Below are 24,376 nucleotides of genomic sequence, written 5' to 3'. Positions count from 1 at the left end.
CTGGGCAGTACTGCAGTGGTTTGAAGTCCCAGAAACATTGGTAGAATTAGTGCGGGCTATGTACAAGGACCCAGTGACTCAAGTACGAACAGTGTTCAGCCTCAGAGTGGGGTTCCCAGTGGGAGTGGGTGTATACCAGGGTTCAGCTCTGAGCCCACTGCTGTTCATACTGGTGGTGGACTACATTAGCAAACAGGTTGGAGGTGATAGATCAACAAAGCTGCTGTATGCAGACAATGTGGCAGTGCAGGCAGACTCTGAGCTAGAACTTCAGCAAAGGATAGGAGTATGGAATGCAAATCTAAAGGCACATGGGATGAAACTAAGCACAGATAAGATGGTGATAATGGCAGAAAATGGGGGAAATCAGAAGAAGCTGAGAATAGAGATAGAAGAGAAGATTGTGGAACAGGTAAACAGCTTCAAGTGTCTGGGAGGGGTAGTTCAGGAGAAAGGTAGACTGGATGAAGAGGTCAAAGCTAGAATCAGAGGGGCTGCAGCCAACTGGTATAGAGTATCAGGTGTAGTCTGTGACAGAAGAATGCCAAAGAAGCTAAAAATTAAGGTGTACAAGACAGTGGTGCGACCAGTACTACTGTAGGGTACAGAAACTTGTGCAGTAAAGGCAGAACTGTTGAAGAAGCTAGAGGTGATGGAAATGAAGTGCCTGAGAAAGGTGGTAAGATGCACACTGTTGGACAGATGAAGAAATGAGGACATAAGGGCAGAAGCCAAAGTAGCTCCAGTTGCAGAAAAGATCAAAGAGAACACATTACGGTGGTTTGGACACGTGTAGAAAAGAAGAAGACAATCTGGTGAGGGAGATTTGGGACAGACAGGAAGAAGGTAAGAGGAAGTGAGGGCATCCAGCAAAGAGGTGGATGGATTGTGTGAAAGAAGATCTGCGACAGTCAGGCATGAGTGTTGAAGAAGTCAGGAGAGTGGCACTGAATCGAGAGAGTTGGCTACAGTTAACACGATACCCTGACCCCATGTAGAAAAATGGGAAAAAGGGGGTTGATGATGATAATGATGAAGATGATGATGGCCCTGCCAGGGCTTGTTTAGTTCTCTTTCTATCATCATGTTCCATGGAAGAAGTATACAGTATTTAGTCTAGGAAAGCACCTTCAGTTCATGTTTATTCTTGATGATGGGAGGATTATCAGATCATAGGATGTTACTAGGCTAATGGCCCAAGGGCCCTTACAAGCCTAGCCAAACTTTACTGTTGTTACCATGATCAACACCTATTGCCCCTGTCCAAGAGGGACACCGGTGGAACCCCCAGGGTGAAATTATGGTTACCCATGCAATCATCCACCCTGTGTTTGAAGAGGGCCAATGAAGTGCTCTGTTTGATTTAAAGTTGTAGTCTAGTCCAAAGGTGTGGTAGCCTAATCTGCCACTCCAGCAGGTTCTACTGATGTTACATACCAGGTTTAGGTCTTCAGAGCGAGTAACCTGTGTGCCATTTGCCTTGCAGATGTGCAGCATTTTCAATAAAGCGGGGTCAGAGATCGCCTTAAATGCAAGGCAGAGATTGCCTATGAGTAATCTGTATCAAACAGAATAAAGTGACAGCTATTTCAGATAATCCACATAGGATAGTTGCTGAAGACCGTGAATTTTCTTTGTGAGGAAATGTTGTGGTCTCTCCAGTTGCCACAGGTGCTTTGAAAGGTACATGCCAAAATGGGCATTGTTCTCAATTATTGGCCTAATGAGTGAAAAGTACAGGGAGGTGATAACTTCACTTTTTCAAGAGGCAATGCCCTTACTTATATGGTGAGCCACACAGAGTGCCCTTCTTACCACTCTGGAGACATGGTGATCAAAGGCAAGGTTGCTGTCAACCTGAGTGCCCAGATGTCTCACCATTGAGTGCGTACTTAGGGTATTGCCATTGATGTGGTAATTTGCAGGAATATCACTCTTGCCAAAAAGGATGATAATACATTTTTTTGCATTGAGTTTGAGGCCATGACTTTGGCATCAATCACTTGTTTACGTAAGACCTTCTTGAAAGATGCTCACATTGGAGATTCTTTGACCGCACCCAGTTTGCAGTCATCAGCAAACTTTGTCAGCACAGTCTCTTAGTTTTAGCTTGTACTTCAGAGAAATAGATTCCAAACAGTAGAGATCCCAGGACTGATCCCTGTGGAACACCACTGATAATGGGTCTGCTGTTGGAGGTGGAGTCCCCTATTTTGACTGTATGGGTTCTATCAGAGAGCCATTCTGCAACCCAACTTATGATGTAAGGGTTGATGTCTAGCTGGGAGAGTTTGTCAATGACAGCTGAGTGAGGGATAGTGTCACATGTCTTAGCCAGGTCTAGGTAGGCTGTATGCACAGATTTCCCCTCATCCAGGGCCCTTATGACTCAAAGAAGTCCACCAGGCTTAACAAGCATTATCTCCCCTTGCCAAATCCAAACTGGGTAGGATCTAGTGTTTGGAGATTACCTATATCTTTGTTGATAAGGTCCATAGTGATTCTCTCCATGGCCTTGCATATAAGGCTAGTCAGGCTAATAGGTCTGAAGTTCCCGGGGTCAGTAGAAGCACTACCTTTGTGCAGGGGGATAATGGTGGGTGTTTTCCATTCAGCTGGGATAAAGCCAGTGCTTAGACTCTGGGTGGCCTAATGGTTAAGGTGTTTGCCTTACAAGCACAAGGTGCAGGGTTTGAGTCTCACAAGGGATAACTGGCTAGGCTTAAAATGGCTCACAAGGGCAGTTAGCTTAGTACTAATCAATGAACCTATGATTGAAAAGAGTAGCCAATGGTGATGATAATTCTTGTTTGAGCCCATGTAGGACACAGCCTGTGATGTTATCAGGTCCCATTAATACTGTGTTTTTGGCTTTAGAGCAGGTGCTTATGACCTGCTTTTTAGGGATACAAAGTAGGAGACAGGTGGTAGGGATGTCATGAAGTACGTGTGGCAGGGACGGAGGAGTGAAGTTTTCACCAAACCTGTTGGCTAGCAGGTTAGCTATGTCCACCGGCTCAGTGTATGTGTTACCATTAACTGAGAGATTCAGGGATAAGCAGGCTTTGGATAGTTGCCCCCAAAGTGAAATGCAGACTGAATACTGTGGGAAGAAATAGCCAGGGAATTGTTATGGCTAGGCTTGTATAAGCCCTAGGGCCGATAACCTAGTACCAACCTATGAACCTATGATATTTATTTACCAAGGTGGTTCACTGATCATAAGTGACCATTTTGAGGTACAGGTGAGTACATCGCAGTGAAAAAGGAGAAGACAAAACAGATGCAATGCAACTCACAAATAAGTAAATAAAGCTTTGCTGTTATGTTTGCAATGTCTTCTGATTCAGAGTAGGTAGCACCATTATGAGTAAGATCAGAGAAATGCCGAGCTTTATTTCTTAGTCTCCTAACAGTTAATGAAGGATTTGCAATTGCCCTTAACTTCAGATGCTAACCTAAGCTCATGGGCTACTTTAGTATGCCTAATAGTATTGTTCAAGTTTTTAGTCAATTTTCTGATGGTATTCTTGATATTAGGGTCTTTTGATCTGATGTATACATTTAAGGAGTTTTTTGTTTCTTTTGTTGAAGAGTTTATGTTGGTGGACCGGACCACCAGGATGAATTGTTTTTACATTTTTAGTTATATTTAGAACTGGTTGAGACAACCTATTGTATGTATTTATCCAAGTGGGCATAGAACTCCTTTGTGAAGCTGCCTTCTGTGGCAGTATTTGGGTTGATACTGCTATGAGTGAATTTTATAACTTTTGTCATAGAACTTGATGAGATTACTACATCTGAAATCCTTGAGTTCTGAGATATTGTTTTCATTGGGTGTAGAGATTTGAAGGCGATAGTCATTAGTTTATGATCCAAATTAACCGAGGAAGGAGATACCAGGGGAATAGTACACAAAGAAGCCATATTCCAAAGGAACAGATCAGTGGTATTATGTCCTGTAATGGGTTTCTTAATAATGTGGTCCAGGGAGTTTTTGTTTATTAAGTCTAAGAACGTTTGGGCATATCCTACATTGGAGGTACAGGTGCTTCATTTTATTGAAGATTACTTAATTAAAATGTCCTAAAATAATGGAGTTCTTGCCTATAGAGAGCACATTAGGTACATTTAGGAACCTTAAATGATTTTAGGGGACATAGAGGGTGTCTAAAAACTGATAGTTGGTCATGTTTAGTGTGATTTGGAGCTGAATGAGTTCCACTTGTGGCCATCTGGGTATCTGTGTAGAGGTGATGTGGACCGTAACAAAAGAGTTGCCATTAGGTCCAAAGGAATGGTGGGTGCAAAACATAGGCATGAAGGGAGTGCTGTCTGAACACTTAAACCAAGCTTTAGCAATTACTGCCTTTAGAATTTTTAGGTGTGATTAAGGGTCACCATCACCCCACAAATGGGATAAACAGAAAATGCAAATTGCAGACATGGTGGAATTGGTTGTGCTTTTACTAAAGTGTGTAAGCCTTGCAGTCTTGAAGAAGTTGGATTTATTGTATTTTCAGAAGAATTTAGGTAGGAGACAGGAATTGTAAAATTATTTCCGGGTATTGAACAAAACACATTACAGTAGTTACTTGGTGCCCCTCAGTTCATCAGGTACAAATCATGTCTTTTACATACCAAAACATTGCCAAGACATGTTTGCTGTTCAGAACATAGGCACCAGATAAGTCAGGCATACGCAACAGGTGTGAGTTTGTAATACTTTCCTACATAATGAATTCTAGACTTCTGTTGCATGGTATCATTTTAGTTTATTACTCTATTTTCATTCAATGTCTCCTAATATACCACTTTTCCAGATTATATACATGTAGTTATATGCTTGCATGCATACAGTGTGTGTGTGTGTGTGTATGTGTGTGTACAGATGTGTGCATATATTTGTGTGGATATACACATACTATAGACAGATAGATATAGATAGACAGGATATTCGAAGTGCACACACACACACACACACACACACACACACACACACACACACACACACATTTACATGTGTGTGTATATGTATGTACACATATGTACATACACAAACACACACACACACACACACACAGTGGCATTCATATCTAGTTTGGGGTAAAGGGGGCTACCACCTTGGGTGCAAAGTATTAGGTGCCGCAATAGGTCAGACTCAATACTTATATGAATACCAGCATTAAACTGTTGGTGTTGTATTTGGGGTCAAAGCTGAGTTCTGTAGAGATCCATGTGTGGTATAAACTATAGCAACTACTTGCTCACTTTGTACCAAGTAGTCTAGTATAGTTTAAAAAAGAAAAACATGTTTTTTCCCTTGTTCTTCTCATCAGGAGTAGAGCTTTTTTTTTCTTTTATTTATTTATTTACTTTTGGATATACTCCAGATCAGAAGATGGCACCAGGTGCATTATTAGCTAACTACACCAGAACTCTTACAGACACACACATACACACACACACACACACACACACACACACACACACACACACACACACACACACACACACACACACGCATAGATGTGTATGTCTGTATGTATATATTAAAAAAAGAGGGAGAATGCTATTTAGAGGGCATCAGCAATATACCCGGTCTTAAATTCCAGCAGTCAGACAGCTGAGCCATACTGCTTTCTCTGCTTCACCATAAGAATATGATGAATGTGTCAACAGTGTAACAGCATTCTAAGGCAAATCAGTCCACAACTGTTTACATTGGCAGTGAAATATTAAACATGTGGGAAGAAAGTCTGGTGGACTTATAAAACCAGATAGCCATCAGAGTTAGTGTTTGTAGCAACACTGAGCAGTAAGCAAGCACTTCTACAGCTCAATTTTAAAATTTTTAAGCTTAAATTGTTGCTGTTTTCTTCTGTAAAGTGGCACGTTACTGATTTATATAAATTAGCTTGTTGACGTTTTGGCATTTCAATGCAGAGGTGACGCAGCACAGCTTTGCTCATCAGCACAGTGTAATAAATTAAGAATACTTACTTTTCATAAAAAAGTCATAAAACTTGTATAGTTCAAAGTGCAGCCTACTGACAGGTAAAGACAGTGGTAAGTGTCCCGATCACCAAAATATGGGTGGAATTTTTTAACCCCTTGCAAGTATCATAAGCCAAAGTTATGCTGAGCTTGTGCCAGTCATGAGCAGTAGCCCCAACCATGAACCTACTTTGAACTATGCACACTTCCACGTTTGCTATGCTAAGGGCATACAAGATATCATTAAGTAGGTATGGCAGTTGTAGGTGTGCAGTTCTTAGACTCAAGCTCCATGAGTGGCAGGTTTGGAAGAGTACACCAGAAAAACTTTGATTACATGCTGCCCGCCAGCCTTGTGCCAGCAATGTTGCCCTGCAACCTGACATACAACCACCTAACCACTTTTTCAGTGGCAACATTTTGCAGTGGCCCAAATGACAGCAACTGTTCTTGGTCTCCAGCATTAAAAGCATCTGTTATACATTTGCCTAGCCTGGCAATAATGATTGTTTGTCCATCCCCTGATTTCTATGCATCCCATTTATGAAAGAGGTCCACATCTTTATTTCATCTGTAAATGTAGCCCATCCCAACCTCCCATCTTCTCCTTTTAGCAGTTCCCTATTTCCTCTCCTTTTGTCAGCATTTGATGCTCTGACCTCAACCACCTCCTTTGCTGTCAGTAATTGTCAGTAATTGCTAGACACTGATCCCCTTTCCCAAAAGTTGTCCTGTTAGTGAGTCATTTATCTATACTCACTCACTCACCTCTTTTACCTCTTACATATACCTACAGCACAGAAAGCCAATGCCAAGATTCAAACATGCCAGAAATTTGCTCGTGAAATGCATAATGATTCTTCCTAAGAATGACACTGCATTAGCACTATATTTGATAACAGGTTTGGCTTATGGTAGCGGCCATCTTGTGCTACAGTTATCCTGGCTGCACCCCACCTACTATCCTGTAACCCACCCCTTCACATTTTGTCGGGCCTTTTACACTGCAGAGTTGGCGTGTGTTCAAGAATCTGACTTTGTGTGCAGTCAATTAAAAACAATTATTTACAGAGCCAGAAACAGCACATTATATTGTTGAAAAGTTTAGGGCATATTACTGAACACATTTTCCCCACACTCTTTCAAGTTTTTAATTTTTCTATTTGCACTTGTACAGCAGCCTGTTTCTATTATTTTGATCTTTTCTGCTGCTTTTGTTTTTTAATCCATTGATGTATTTTGCTGCTATCACTGTGAATCATGTAGTAATCCATGCATACCATAATAAGTAATAGAGCATTCTTGGGAGGTGTGTCAGATAATAATTTTACATTCAGTTGTGTTAAACGCATGCCACTTGCTGCCATGTAACAGTTGACTTAAATGCCTGTTGAATGTTTTGTTGCTGCTTTACCTTCTTATCAATTCATTTGTTGCACCCACATCAGGTTCATTCTAGCAAAAACCATAGTTTAGCATTTTTTGCCTATTAAAAGAGATCAAAGTTGTGTAGCTTTTGAAGAAAAATTAGAATTATTTTGCAGGTAAAATAGTTTCTACCTTATGTGCAGCATGAATGGAAACAGTGTTTTAACAAATTCCTTCATCATTCACAGTTTAGATAGTCTCAGAAACTGTCACTTACTGACTGCTGTTTTACATAACTATCTGAGCTATTTACCTTAAAACAACCCTTAACAGTTTTAATTTTTCTTTGCAGGGTTAAACATTTGTACAACCAGAGGAGTGAGCTCCTGTCGAGACTGCCTAGCCGTACACCCTAGCTGTGCCTGGTGCTCCCAGCAGGTAGAGATTTAATCATTTTTAATCTATATGTTGAAAAGGGTAAGGACAGGAAGACAGTAATTACATTCTGTTGTGCTGTTTATTGACAGGGAACTGCTCTCTCACTCTGTTAGTTAAGAAGGTGTCCTTCTTCATATGTAAACCAGGAACTCTGGACAGATTAAGTGACTGTCCAGTTCACACAGTTTGAATCAAGATTGTCATATTCACATTAAAGAACTTGTGTATTTTACATGTGATCTGCAGTTCTGCTTCAGGCCTATGTACATATTTAAATAGTTTTTACTTTGTTAATATGTTATCTTAGAAAGAGAATACAGTTGCCATTTCTTGTCTATTTTTCATGGGAAATTTAATAAAATATTTGAATAAAAAAAAGACTGTCATATTATCAACTTTTCTGATCCAGATGCATGCAGATGAACTGGGTGCTTGGCAGAGTCATCACATCAGTTCAAGCTTCTAGAATGTAAATGTGTGGCAGATGGAACAGGTCCAGGATAATATCATAAACACAATGTGTGTTCAACAGTATGAGCAGAAGTTAAACACACTAGAGGCACTTCTAACTAGAAACTAGAAGAAGCAGGGGGGAAGGCTACGTGAATCTGTAAGTGTGTTGATGTCTTGTGTTACAGCTTGTGCCCACTGAGTGCTGGAAGAGACTGTAGAATGGAGTATACATACACACACACACACACACACACACACACACACACACACACACACACACACACACACACACACACACATGTATGTGTGTGAACATGTATTTTAGAGTAGGCAGTCAAACAGCATGCTTTTAGAAAGTAGGGCATCATAAGAATATGAGGAGAAAAAATGTGCAAACATAAGGAGAACATTCAAAACTCCTCAAAGACACTGACCTGAGGTCAGGACTGAACATCGGCAATTGAGCTGTGATGTGGAGCCATTACTGTTAAGTCAGTAGGTTGTGTCTTTGTTTTGTATACATAGAAAGATTTGAAGTGGATCATCCTTATTAGCGAGGAGAAGGAAGGGGGCACAAGCAGCAGATCTTTAGATCATGTTGCACCCTAGATCTGTAGAAGTACTATTTGACAGAGAGAGTTGTGGGACCATTAAGTAGACTTCTGGAATGGATAGTGAGACAAAATCCTGGGAGATATGAGATGGGTAGGTAAAGGGTGATGGGGTTATGGCTGGAATGTAATGTAGTTAAATGGCTGACTATGTAGGCCAGCTATTTCATTCTGCTATCAACAAACATAATGTAGTTGCTGAAGGTGTCTGGATACTGCAGAATGCACAGTTATGTTTGTTGTGTTCCCATCCTGTGGGGGAAAGGCAAATGGATTAAGCAGTCAATAGCCTGAGGCTTGCTAATATTTCATTGCACACATTATTTTCTTAATGGGAATAATTTGTCTTACTACAACAGGCTTTCTGATGTGTTAGAGACCAAAGGAATAGCCCTTCTAGAAGTAGAATCAAGTAAATGGGGAGCCAGAACATATTCCCATGGCATCTTTTGTGTGTCTCTCGGATAGCTTGGGTGCCCTAATGCCCAACCTTCATCTCCATAGAAAGGTAATGTGTAGATGAATAAATGGGTGTATGGTGGTCATTAGGTGGGCAGACAGAAATCAATAATGGTAGGGCAAGACCCAAAAATATTGTACTGAATTCTAGTCCCAAACTTAAGACCACTCATAAAGTTTCTGTAGATCTCCACTGAATGTATTGTGTTTTTTTCATGTTCTCTCATCTTGCTTGACTTTACAGTGTGCATTTTGTTCATGAGTGAACAACTGTTTGAGCTTGCTCTGACTAGTAGCACTTTAGTCACAGTAGTGCTACTGAATTTATGTTACATGCATGTTTTACACTGATACATTTTGACCATCTGTCAAACCTGCTAAGTGAAACTTTTGACAAATGGAAAGTTAGTGCTGCTGACAGGGAATTGTTTTTTTTAGGACAAGTTAGGCATTTGGCTGCTAGAAGATTTATGGGATATGAAAACATATGATATGGCAACGTTATTAATATGTAGGAAGTTTTATTTTGTATGTAGCTGATGAGTATGTGACTACATTTTGCTTTGTGTCCGTATCTAATGGTCACTGTTGATGTTAAGGGTAATTACTGAAGTGGAGAAATGTCATCTCCCCAGTGTGGGACAAACTTAGTGATATTTACAATATTTGGGGACACAGTTGTCTACTTGAGGGATTGTGGAGAGCTGTGACGCCCGCAAGAAATGCTGTTTGCATGTCTTGTACTGCTTTATATCAGTTAGTTTTATATTGAAAACAGTCCACGGTTATATATCACATAGTTGGAACGATGCATACAAATGAGACTAATTCTGAGACTTGAAACATCTTACTTTAACATACAGTAGTCAGCAAATGATCACAAAGGGTAGTGGAACATTTTGTCACTTACAGATCTGCTTTTCTCAATTAGGGTGTGTTTTGGGGGTGATACGTATCAGGGTAGGGAAGAGGATCAAGTAAGGTGCATAACAATGGGATGCAATGACTTGCACTTTTTTATGCTAAGGGCCAGAAGCAAAGCATTTATAGATCTATTAATTCTGTCTGGCTCTAGGACAATTTATAATCCAACTCCAGTTCACCATCTTTAACAGGCAAAATATAATTTACCCTTTTGTACTTTCAGTCATTTCAGCTGCAAAAAATAGTAAAAAGATTCAATGTAGTTTTCAGATACTGATTTTTTAAGCAAAAGGCCTCAGTCAATTCTGGTTGGGAATACAGGCTCCAGAATCATAGCTATTTGACCCAGTTCTCCACTGTTCCTTCTACCTTGAGACTGTACCTGTACAGCCCCTTCTTCTTACTCCGTACCTCCATGATCATTCTGTCACATGTGCTATTGACACTGTGGTGATCTTCTTCCTTACCCACATATGTATCACCCCCAAACACACCCTAATTGAGAAGATCAGAGCTGTTTGGGGGTTGGTACAATGGGTAAGGTGTTTACCTCACACACATACACACACACACACACAAACACACACACACACACACACACACACACACACACACACACACACACACAAGGTACTGGGTTTGATTCTCACCTTTGGAAGAGAAATTGGCTAGACTTAAAAAGTCCACAATGGCAGCTAGTCTAGTACATACCTATGAACCTATGTAGGTGACAAAATGTTCTGTCCTTCATGGCCAGTTGTGGACTACTGTATGTTAAAGGAAGCTGGTTCAAGTCTCAAGTATATGTCATTCTAATCCTATGATATATAATCATGGACTATAAGTCACTGACTGTACATTAGTGGCACATATCTGAGAATTTGGAAAACATTTCAGTCTGAAAAACTATGCTCATTGGAGAATGGTTCTGAGTGCTATTTGTCAGACTACAGGCCTAAACCTAGTGAGCTAAGCAGCAAACATAAAAAGAGAACAAAAGCTAGCTGCACTATTTGACTATAGGAGGATTCGATCATCCTTGTCCTTCAGGCCCATGCAGGTATCTGATTTTGGATACATTGAGCAGAATGATGCCTGTCCAAAGGCAATTAATCTGCACTGGATGCTAGAAAGTTTAAAATAGTTGATGTGCCTTTAGTTTCAGTCCCTGATCCAGTTCTTATTTCCAGTTATATTTCTTAAATGTGTTTGCATTTTTGGGGCTTAGACTGCAAAATGCCACTCAGTGAGTACAGTTTATTTCATAATTTAGGATCCTTCTCCTTTCCCTGTAGTTGTGTGACCATGAAGTTGGTATATGTAAGTAAAGGAGGGTGGGATTTTGTCAGTGCAGTGCAGAGTGATGTGTCAGAGAGTTGCATTGTCAATCTTTTGTGAGAGAAGGCTCTGTTTATGGGTGTTTGGGAGCAATCTGTCATCAGGGGATCACACTGGAACTAGGGATGGACACATCATTTTATATCTTATCAGTGCAGTAGCAACAGGGTTACAGTCATTAAACCCTTCACACCCTGTTATGTAGCTCTAGAACACTGTGAGACATGATATGTCATTCACAAAAAACATGTTCACAATGATCTAGTGCCCCATGTTACGGAAGAAAGTAGTCTGCAGTTATCCAACATGTGACTCGATGGGATTCTCCACCATAAATGTTCAAGTCTGATGAGCCTGAAGCTCTCATGGAAGTATTTGACTTGGTGAGTACAGAGAAAAATGAAAAGCTGAAGCAGATGGTAATTGCTTGTACCTACCAATTCTTCCTTTTTATCTACCTGTAGTCATACTGCATGAAGATGCTGGAGAGGGTGCTTGATAAACAAATATGCAGAGTAGTAGAAAGTAAGATGGGAGATGAGCAGTTCAGATTCAGATCAGGATGCAGCATAACCGACCTGATGTTTGCAGCGAAACAGGTAGTGGAGAAGAAGCTAGAGATGAGGAAAGAGTCTAACTTGGCCATTCCTAGATTTGGAGAAAGCATATGAGAACATACAAAGAAAGTTGATTTGGGAAGTCCTGAAATGGTTTGAAGTTATGGAAACATGGATAGAATTAGTGCTGGTTATGCACAAGGACCCAATTACACTAGTACAAACAGTGTTTGGATTCACAGAGAGGTTCTCAGTGGGACTGGTTGTACATCAGGGTTGGTGGTGGACTACATTAGCAGGGAAGAAAGTCAGAGTAAATAAAGATCAGCAAAGCTGCTGCATGCAGACAAAGTGGCAACTGAGAGGGGGATGGAATGTAAAACTGAAGGCATATGGGATGAACTGAGTGCAAACAAGACAGTCGTCGTGGCAGTAAATGGGGGAAATTAGAAGAAGCTGAAAAATGAGATGGAAGAGAAAATAGTGAAACAAGTTAACAGTTTCAGGTATCTTGGAGAGGTGGTTGAAAAGAAGGGAAGTCTGAATGAGGAGGCTTTAAGGGTTGTCTGAATGAGGCGGTCAAACCTAGAGTCGGAGGGATTGCAACCAGCTGGGAGAGTGTGTGACAGAAGAATGCCAAAGACTCTGAAAAGGTAGGTGAAAAAACAGTGTTGTGACTAGTACTTCTGCATGGTACAGAAACCTGGGCAGTGAAGGTAGAGCAGCTGAGGAAGACTGAGGTGATGGAGATGAAGTGCTTGAGATGTGTGACAGGATGGATACTGTGGGAGAGATGAAGGAATGATGACATCAGAGCAGAAGCCAGAGTTGTTCCCGTTTCAAAGATGGTCAAAAAGGGCAGATTTCAGTGGTTTGAGCACATGTGCAGGAAAACCAAAGATGATTTGGTGAAGAATATTTGGTAGAGGAAGGAAGAAGGCAAGAGGAAACAAGGATGTCCAGCAAGGAGAAGGTTGGATTGCATGAGATAAGACCTGCAGCAGTCAGGCATGACTGTTGAAGAAGGTAGGGGAGCGACACTGAATTGAGAGAGGTAGTGACCGGTCATGTGACACTCTGATCCCATGTAGAAAATGGAAAAAAGGAATTTGATTATGATTATGATCAAAATGATTCCAATTGCAGTCTAACGTGTACTCATGATGTAAGCAGCATTCTTCCTAGTTCCTCTCCTCTGGTGTGCTACTGCTTTATGTTTGTTTGACTCGCACCACTAAAACACAAAACACTGCCTTTGGAACACCAGTTAGCAGGAATAAGTAGTCTGTGGGTGTAATCCCAAATTCTTTAAGTTCATCAGAACTGATGAAGTTCAAGGTGTTTGAATGAAAGCGCTAAACTGTTGTGTTTTCCTTGCTGTGATTTATTAAAGAATTTGGGATTATACCTATGGACTACTTATTTTTGCTAACTGGTGTTCCAAAGGCAGAGTTTTGTGTTTTAGTGGTACTTGGTTCTGCTTTTGTTCCGCTTTTTTGTTTTTATTGACTCATACTACCTTGAAGTATTCAATTGGTGTCCCATTTTAAACTATCCTCTCTTTATTTTTATATGGCATCTCTTTCTTCATGCGTAATTTAACCTAAACATGCTGCCTGTAGAACTTGTATTGGTTCATTTAAGATACTTGAAAGTATGTGTCTTGATTTACTGCTTTCTTCAAGTGAATATCTGCAGTTCTTCATAAGACTTTTGGTACAGTTCTTGTACCACCTTAGTATCCTTCATCTGAGCATCCTTAGTCAGGTGACTGTGTACAGAAGGCACCTGCACAACTGCCAATGCATCTTTACATGGTGCCTGAGTAGCTCTTCATATGGCAGATTAATAGTATCCCAGTTTGTGCTGCTGATGCTTGTCTATGTGCATCCCAAAATTCTCTGGCCATCCTTCCCATCCCTTATGCAAGTCTTCAAAAATAATTACTGCTCAGGCTCCTTGCACATCAATTATTGACAGAATTTCACTCCCAGTGTATTGTCTTTCCTTAGATGTAATTTTCTTATGTGCACCATTTTGCATTTCCCTCCCAGTTAATCCTAATTTTCCATATATTAAGCTATCTTTGTAACTGGGTCAGATCTAGTTTCATTCTCTACACACCTTCCCATTCCATCCATTGTTTTGTAGATCTTATTGTCTTCTGTGAGGAGGCATAGTTTCCCCTTTTAACCCATCTGAAATGCTACTTAACAAAGATATTAAAGAGGATTGGTCCTTATATTGACCCCTGTGTGAACCACTAGTACCTCTTCCTTCCCACACAGTAGGCACCATTTTCCCTTCACACATGGTGCTCTGCTATATAACTGACATTTTACCCAGAATGACACCTTCCATCCACTTGAATATTGCATGCATTATGTTAATGTGGTAAGTGCCATGGTAAAGTCCAAATTAGCCATTTCCACAATGTCCGTAGTCCCACATCAATTTACTGTTGTCATCCATTCCGGAAAGGGAATACATAGGCTTTCCTCTAAGGCACTTGATAATTTAGTCATTTATTAACCAGGTATATCCACCAGATACATCTGCCTGGTTTTAAAGGGTCACCCAGAAGAACCGTGTGATTTCAGAGTCACAGTTTTTTAAGTGCAGCAACTTGTAACCTCCTCTATGTTAAAAGACCGGACTAGATAAATGGTGACATAGAGGTTTGGTAACAGCTTAAAGAAACATGTTAGTCTGTTTTAGATATGTACTATTTCTGTTTTAGAGTACTTGTGGTAAATGTTCAAACTCCACAATACATCCTGTGCTTGGCAAAAAAGAAACTGTTAGCTGTGGTGACTGCTTCTGCAAATGTAGTTGATTTGTAAAGCGGTCAGTCACGTTAACTGATTCTATTTATCACCTTATTCTGATAACTGGATAAGCAGAGTGCAGCAAATGTCCTTTTATCAGTGTGGCTATGACAGTTGTATTAAGGAGAAAACAGCAGTGTTTTAATTTAAATCTGCCTGGCTTAAAAGTGCAAGGGATCTACAATAAGATAGCGTGGTACATTTCCTGAAACCTGTCCTACCAATCACATGATCTAGCTCCTCTCACATAACTGGCACTTGTGAATTGGAGACTGAAGTGTAAAGTGTTTCTTCTCAAGGGTTATGCTGTCTGCACCTTGTAGTTTGGCAGCTGTGCCCAAACTCACCCCAGTCTCTGTGTGTGCTATCTTGAGGTCAGTGCAGCTTATAGAAAAGGGAACTGCACTTGTTCTATTTTTCGTTGATTGCTGTGACCTTGGATGTGTCATACGTAGAGACTGGAAGAGTCAGATTAGAGACCCTACATGTTTTGTTAGTCCAAGGTGACCATTTTGTTACACGACCTAAACCTGGACATTTAAATTGCAGCCTATGTGTAGGCCTACAGCCCTACACTAATCCCTGTGCCCTACATGTGGAACATGCTTTGCAACACTAAATTCAAATATTCTGGGGAACATCTTTACAAAAATAGGGACAGATTTTAAACATTACATTGCTAAGCTTAGAAAGTTGCTAGAATAACAGGATTTTGTGTTAGCATGCATTTTCTGAAGGATATGAAGCCTACAACGCAACAGTATGACATTATTTAGTTGGTTCATTCCTCACTGATTTACCAGAAAACCTTAAGTTTTATGAGGATCAGATGCAGACCAAAAATATGAGGCAAAAATCTGGACATTCTGGACAATTGAGAGGTATGCTATGCACCAAGAGAATTGGGCAATTTGCTGAGAATTCATTTTCTTCTCTGTTCATTACCAGTGTGTCTGTTACACAGAACACATTCCATAGAATCCACATGGTGTGATACTGGGTGAGGAAAGGTGACAGAGCAGTAAATAATGGGGGGGGGCAAGGACCAAAAATAGGGACACTTTTTAAATATTGCTTTTACAAACTTAGAAAGTTGTTAGAATAACAGGTTTTACATTAGCACAAATTTTCTGAAAGGTATTAAGTCTGAAACTCAAATGTCTGCCAATATTTTCTGACTTCATTCTGAATGATTTGTCAACTGTTTGCTAGAAACCCATACTTTATAAGAAATGGACCAAAAATATGAAGCAAAAATCTGGACATTCTGCAGAAATCTGTACAGTTAAGAGCATACCTCTCAAGTTCTCAGCACAAAAAATCTGGACAAAGACATAAATAATGGGGAGGACCAAGGCCCAAAACTATGGATACATTTTAAATATTGTTAATGTAAACTTAGAAAGTTGCTAGAATAAAAGGTGTCGTGTTAACATGAATTACCTGAAGGATATGACACTGAAACGTCTAATTATTTAATGACTTCAACTCTTAATGACTTACAAGAAAATCACAGGTTTTGTGAGGAACAGACTTAAATCTGAGTCAAAAATCTGAACATTCTGTGGAAATCTAAGAAGTATGGGTAAGAAGTATGATCGCGAGAGAGAGAGAGAGAGAGAGTGAGAGTGAGAGACTGTGTCTGTGAGAGATCAGGAGAGTGAGAGCAATCATGAGTTAATGCATGTATGAATGAGGGAGTGACTGTGTGCGTGACAGATCGGGAGAGTGAGAGTGATCGTGTGTGAGTGAATGCATGTATGAATGAGAATGTGAATGTGTGTGTGTGTGTGTGTGTGTGTGTGTGTGTGTGTGTGTGTGTGTGTGTGTCAGAGAGAGAGAGAGATGAGTGAGTGTAATCTCTGGCAGCAGCATCAAGAGGTCTGCTTACCTAACAGTCTACAACACTTGTTTTATTTCATTTAAATTTGTTTTGGGGGACAAATAAACATTTGCTAAAGTAATCCACTCTGCCATCCAATAGACACAGATCTATATGTACCTGCCCAGCTTATATTTTTCTTCTTGGACTACTAAAGGAGCTCCTCTTCTTATCATAGATATAACTCTCCCACCATCTACATTGTCTATATCCTGACTGTAGACCTAACAGAATCTTTTGTCATCCACAAAACTGCCTGAAGTTTTTGTTTTGGATCACTCACTGAAGCAGCACTACAAATGCTGGAAACCATTCAGAGTAAACCGGGACATGTCTGTGTCCAAAAGGCAACTTTTGGGATTCCAGGACAGAGACTTCAAAACTGGGACTGTCCTGGAAAAACTGGGACCGTTGGTCACCTTGTGTTAGTCTGCAATTTATTCTGTATCCCATGATGATCTCTTGGGTGGCAGTAATTTAGTCTATGGTAGATTAACCACTGTAGCTTTACCATACATGGGTAGATTCAAATGCAATCAATATAAATGGGTATGATTAGAAAAAATGTAGTTATCCTGTGCTAACTTACATGCAACACCCACAATTTGATATCCGGAAACCTTGCCCTTCTTCACTATAGGTAAAACATGGGGCTTGCTTATCTCTAACTGGAGTGGTGTGGAAGGCAGGATATGCTCCTTGTGCGACATAAAGAGGTAAAATTCTGTCCTGCACTGTGATCTGGAGGTGGTACAGGTCATTGCAGTTTACTCTATTTTGTTTAGTAGTGCTGGTCCCTATATACATACGGTAAATGTAGTAAAATTTTCTGATGCATACTGTAGGCGGTATTGGGTGAATTGACATGGTAGTTTATCGACTTGTAAAGAAAGGTAACAGGCCAGAACACATTCAACAACTATTAAAGATTATTGACTTTCCAGCACATGGAAACATATTTACACAGTCATCCTGAATTAAACTGTCATATGAATTTTGATTTCTAATTGTATACCACCAAAAATTAATTTTTAGGGAGATTTCTCCCTTATTTGAGTTGGTGTCCCCTCTGCAAAAAAGAGCTTTTTGTCCTTTTGGTTTTTGGGCAGTTTTTTTTTTTTTAGGCAACAGCTGCATAAGTAGTTATATGAATAATGTATGAAGCTTAACTTTTCTCTTAACTTTCTTCTGGTTCATTGACCATCTAGCACTCATGCTTTGGAACCATACCTCTCAACTGTATTTCACTAGGAGAACTCATCTCAGGAAAGTACCAGTAACAGGTAGAGACTGTTGGATGACTTGCTCCACCTGTATTTTGAGAAATAGGACAGTGGATTTGTAATACATGCCAGCACAGCTAGCTGGAATTTTGTAAATAACTATATGTCATTTGTATGTCAAACTGATTTGTACAGATGCTTGTGTTGAAAATGTATTTGCTAAGTTTACTTGTGTTAAATATATCAACAGTGTGCCCTGTTGGAAGGAAAAGAAATGTAAATGTATTATTGCAATTGTTTGAATGTGTATACATTGTAACAGCATATACTAGAAATGAAGAAGTTAATCTTAATCCACCTGACTTTGCAAAATATTCTTGAAATTAAATTACTTTGTGGGTTAAACCATAAAGATGTTATCCTACACTTTTGAATGGAGCCAGAGACACAATCCACTAGGTACATGAACGGCTACTTTCTATGCAGGAACAGTGTAGGAGCTCCTGCATGGAAAATGGCTGCAGAGCAATCCAGGAAAGTGCCGTTTGCATGTGCACTAGCGGCCGTACACTGTTCTTGCATGGAAAGTCAGGCGGGATGCAAATCACCTAATTTGCTAGTAAAAAAACATGCAAATTAGGTGATTTTGCGATCCACAAAGCTGGCCGGACTCCGTGCAGGAACAGTATCAGAGCAGAAATGTATTCAGTTAGTAACTGAAAACATTTCTGCAGCTGAGCAAACGGAGGCAGGACAGCATGTGGAAAGCATGTATTACAGTCAAACACACATGCCAATGGCCAAATATAAGGCCATTAGCATTAATAAATGTTTATATTTTTATAAAATTAAACTTTTTTTTTTTTGGCCGATCATGACCATTTAAGCTCAGGGCAGCGGCGTGCAAACAAGATCGAGCAGAAAATAAAAAAAAAATGAGAAAAGTCAATTTTAAGATAAGTCTGCATTTTGCCATTATAGTCAATGGCATGCAGAATGCAAACAATATGAGGGAGCACTCGTTGTCAAGGGGAAAGGGTCCGTCTAAGTGCAGTAACTAAGGATGTACACACTGGGGTATGCAAATGAGGAGAGTTATACTGAATCACAGATTTCCTCAAAGTGTCAGCTTGCACCTACCCGTGTAGGTGCAGCTAAGGAAGGGGGTGTGTCTGAGGCTGTAATGTCTTATTTCATGAAATGCAGAGCATGTTCACATCCAGGGAGGGCCATTTCTGCTTAAAACAGCTTACATTAGCTAAAAGAGCATGCGCGGCATGCAGCGGACCAAAAAAAAAAACAAAAACAAAGGAAATAGCAGAACTGTTTACATTTGGGCACCGGGTATGCATGGCACATCTTGGGTCTTAAATAGAGAGGAAGTGGGAAGGGGAAACAGCAGTAGGAAGGCAATCAAGGAGAACTAGCATAGCTGGCAGGTGGAATGTATCAGAATCAGCCAGTTACACATGCAGCAGCCCAGCACACTACTATAAAGTATGCAAACACCCTACAGACTGTTTTTTCCCACAAACTCTATACCACCAGTATACACAGACAGGGGATTTTTAACTGGCAAAAATAACTAAATATGTTAGAGGCTGCTGCTGCTTTACTCCATCAATATGTGATAGAAACTGAGGGTGGTGAGGAGGAGAATGCTGATAACCATCCACAGTGAGGAGGAGGACAAGAGTGTACAGACCCAGGTAACCTACCAGGGCCTACATGAGCTGGAGATATTAGAGTGCTATAGGGTGGACAGAGACATTCTATAGCAAATTGTTTAGCTGTGCCAGCCACGCCTTACACACAGAACTAATAGAGGGGAACCCATCCCAGTGGATACCAAGGTATGTCTAAGCTTAAGAATACTAGCCACAGGTACCTTCCAAAGACCAAATGGGGATATCATGGGGGTCTCACAGGCATCAGCATCCAGGGTACTCCACCAGTTCCTGGATGCCATGACACAGCATGTAAATGACCACATATATTTCCCCACTGCCCGTGAGGCGCTGACCACATGTATGCGTCTCTTCCACAGTATAGCAGAATACCCTGAGGTAGCTGGTGCTATAGACTGCACGCACATCCACATGAAAGCACCACCTGGTGAGTGAGGCAGAGTCTACATAAACCGCAAGGGCTTCCCCTCCATCAACTGCCAGATCATGTGCGATGCCCAGGGCATTATCATGAATTTGTATGCTGGCAGCTCTGGAAGCTATCATGACTCCCACATCTGGCATTGCTCACAACTGTATCAGGTGTTTGTTAGGGGGGACATCCCATATGGCCATCTAGTGGGGGATGCTGGCTATGCACTGGAGCTGTGGCTGATGACACCCATCAGAAATGCACACATACCTGAAAAAGAACACCATAATGAGTCACATGCACAAACCAGGATCATTGTAGAGCATGTGTTTGGGATGCTGAAGTCATGGTTCCACTGCCTTGACATATCCGGTGGAGTCTTGCAGTACTCTCCAGCTACATGTACACAAATGTTCATAGTATGTGCTATGCTACACAATATGATCCTGTGGAAACAGCTGCAGCAGGAACAGCAGGGGCCAAGGCCACACAGCCCCCCCAAAATTGCCAAGGCCAGCACAGGCACAGAGGGACTCGGAGGAGAAACATCCTGAGCCTGCCCCTCTAGGCAGAAATAGGTGTGCACAGTATGCCCAGGCCTTGGCAAAGAGGCAATGCATAGCATACACATTGACACTGTAGGGACACAGGCACTGATACCTCTCTCCGACTCACACAGATAGTAAAAGGGATGCCAAACATGACACTACCTGAGACTTAACATGTGTACTATGTGCATCTAACATAGTCGTCCCTCCACCACTGTCCTCAATACTGGCCCAGCAACAAGGTAAGTCACTCTTCCTATCAATTACTGAATGGAGTAGTATGTTCTCATACTTGTATGCATGATATGGATGTAAACATGCAAGGGAGTTCTGTGGCTGAATGGAATAGTAGCAGACAGTATATGGGACAGGAAATTCATAACAAATACTGGTGTCAACATACTAGGCAGCACTACACAAGGTGACATCCCCCACTGTAGTACATGTGATGGCCCAAAGAACTGTGGGTATCAATAGGTCACAACATGGATGTCATTGAGGGTCACATATCCACCACCAGCCTCACCCAGCAGGGCAGGTGTAGATGACCATGAAGAAAGGCTGGGCTAAGGCCCCCAAATGATGGCAATGGTGAACAGCCCCCCACCAGACCTACACAGACATACTACAACAGGTCTGGCAGCTGCATTCCAGTTGTGAAGGGTAAGAAGTCTGAAACTGAAATTTATGCTATTAAGATCTAACTTATGTACTCTACTGATATGCCTCCTGTCTGCATGATAGGTCACAATACAATATGCAATGGAAGCCAGCAGAGTAACTGAAATACCATTACAGTCATTTCAAATGTTAAAGTCTGCAGGTGTGCAACCCCCCCTCCCAACAATCCCATGTAGAAATGCAGTAACAGATAGCCTGCAGCACTCTCAAATGGTCTACAGTCCTCTGGCAAAGGCCCATGCCTCACCCATAGTGCCAATGTATGGAATGTCAGGGGGTCCCAACTAACAACCTACCAGTAAACAGAAAACAAATGCAAGGCTGTGTTGACAAATGCAGGTAGTATGCCTCCCCATGTCCTACTGCAAAGGCTGTGGATCAGGCCATAAATACTACTGGGATAAAGGCCCAGCTATAGGGATACCTCTGAGATATTGCTTACATAATGTTAGGTGGAGGAGAGAATAACAGAGGGGGGGAGTGTAGAAGCATGGATGTCATGGAGTGTGTGAAGTCTGAAACTCTAATGTCCGCCCATACTACTTCCGACTGCAAACCCATGAATGAATAGCCACAAAACCGCTTGTAAACCACAATGTAAAGGTAAACTGACCAGATATGAGTCTGCTTCTGGATAACCTGGGTGTATCTGTACAGCTGAGAGGTATGGCTCCAGCATGATATAGCCATTCCTTGAAGTTGAGCAAAGCACAAGAAGGGTAACCCCAGCCAGCACACTAACAAGGTGCTGCACTATTTACACAGAACCAGCAGTCTATTGTCTGTAGCCACCCCTCCACAATGGCAGGTGTGTGCCAGAATGTGTAGTCTGTATGCCTGAGAATATTGGTCTCAGCAGCATTCATCTTGTATTTCCTGGTAAATAACTGTGAGCAAAGAATGATAACTGTCTGTAGTCAATGAAATGACACATCACGGTGTAAAACAGTACATATGTCAGAATATCTATTCTACAACTAAACATGTCACACAAGCAGCACAGATAGCAATAGTTACAGTATCCCCTGTATGTTAAGCCCATTGTGCAAGGGAGCCAGCAGGATTTTTTGCTGGGGGGGTGCAAACCCTACAGTATCCCCTGTATGTTAAGCCCATTGTGCAAGGGAGCCAGCAGGATTTTTTGCTGGGGGGGTGCAAACCCAGAGCCTCGCCCATGTAGCCCCACCCCTCTGCCCACACAGCCCCATCCCCTCCGCCCATGCAGCCCCACCCTTACACAGCCATTACAGGGTCCCATCACTTGGCTATTTCTCCCTAGTTGCTATAAACACTGTTCAAAATTCTCAGTGTGCATATTGTTTTATGCTTTACTTCTACAATGATTACAGATATCTAGATTTAATTAGGAATCCATGATAATTTTTTTTGCATACCCCGTGTACATTGCAACTAACTCAAGGGAACTTTCAGCTGCCAGCCCTTTTGAATTCTGATCAAGAAGGCTTGGCTGTTCAATTCTCTATACTGGAATAATTTCTCATTCATTGCTAATAATCATTTTATTTACTTGGGTACTAACAGAGTTTTCATTTTTACCTACCATAAAGACAAGGTATTTGTTTTATCTCAAAATACTTCTCCTTGTTTTATTTATTTATTTTATAAGTGACTTAGAAACAACTACTGGGGAATAGTGTTCATTAGCTCAGTATTTCTCATGTATGACACTAAACTGAGTCCCATGAGCCTGTTCAGATTGTACAGATTTAAACAGATTAGTTTATAACACTAGTGTTATTTGGCTTCCTAGATTAGCTCTCAGTAACACAAGTTGCTGTTTAAATAAAAGCTGGCATTCTGTGCTCTGAATGCATGACACATTATAGCTGTATTTAACTTAAACTGTGTGCAGTCACTAAATTATGTATATTTTTTTAATTAATGTTTAATCAAGCATTTCTTCATAATCCCAACATTGACACAGTTGCAAGTCATCATCTTTTTAAAGATAATTCCAATAGCCCTAATATATGCACATTATTAATTATTTTTTCAAGTTACATTTTACTCAGTGAGCGAGGGAAATTCTGGGTGTTTTCTGCTTTTGTGTGGTTGGCCCTTAGTTATATGAAACTGGGTCTATTATCAGTGATGTGAACAACTTTGTTATATGCTTACCTAAAAGCTTTAGACCTTATTTTTTGACACAGACATTACAGTATCCTTCCTGTAACTGTGTTAAACCAGAGTAGCCATGCATAAGAAGTGTACATATTTATACATATGATTATACATATGATTATAATATATACAGATTGTTTTAATTATAATATAAAATAATTTAATTATATCCTTTCTATAATACAGCACCACTTGTTAGTGTGTTTTAAATTTATAGTTTTGAATGTTTTAACAGCAAGCAATGAAACAAAACATATGAACCAATAAAGACAAACTGCCCAATTCAGAACATTTCAACCATAAAAGGCCACTTAAACTCCTGTCATTACAATCCACCAATGTCAGTCAGGATGCACAATCTCTGCAGAAATAAAAGTCATCTTAATGACTCCACATTAAAGATATCTGAAACTAATGAAGAGGTTGTTGCTAGAAAACAACTTTATATTTCAGTGTTTCATCTACTAATTCAGTGCCTACTGCCGTTAAAGAATAAATTGCCCATGCTACATTAAAAAAAATGGTAAGCTAGTATATTGCAATAGGGAATGGGTGGCAAGCTGAAAAACAGGTTCATAGGTACTAGGCATTTCCTCCAAAGGAGGACATACTTAGGACTGCAGCACCCCATCTCCTTAAAATACAAATCTACATGCTGTGGAAGTAGAACCTATAGCCTTCTACATCAAGATGCAAGTATACTACCTGATGTGCTACTTACACTTCTTTAAAATTCTATATGACAATAGTGATACCATTTGCTGAACAAAACAGTTGTACATTTTAAGCAAACTTAGCATGAGCAGCAGTAAATTTCTCTTCCC

The 24,376-nt window shown here is 40.6% G+C and overlaps 1 protein-coding gene across 2 annotated transcripts in view; it reads left to right on the top strand.

The window, feature by feature from the left end:
• Positions 1 to 24,376, top strand: part of ITGB3 (integrin subunit beta 3) — a 1,138,779-nt gene that overhangs the window by 171,298 nt on the left and 943,105 nt on the right. For both annotated transcript variants that reach the window (XM_044055223.1, XM_044055225.1), the window contains exon 2: positions 7,721 to 7,806. In XM_044055223.1, coding sequence (XP_043911158.1) covers positions 7,721 to 7,806 — 86 coding nt within the window. The remainder of the gene's footprint in view (positions 1 to 7,720; positions 7,807 to 24,376) is intronic.

The sequence above is a fragment of the Protopterus annectens genome, chromosome 13.part0, assembly GCF_019279795.1.
Source record: "Protopterus annectens isolate FY-2018-M chromosome 13.part0, PAN1.0, whole genome shotgun sequence".
In the NCBI taxonomy this organism is placed as follows: Eukaryota; Metazoa; Chordata; order Ceratodontiformes; family Protopteridae; genus Protopterus; species Protopterus annectens.
This window is presented reverse-complemented; position numbering and strand designations above follow the sequence as displayed.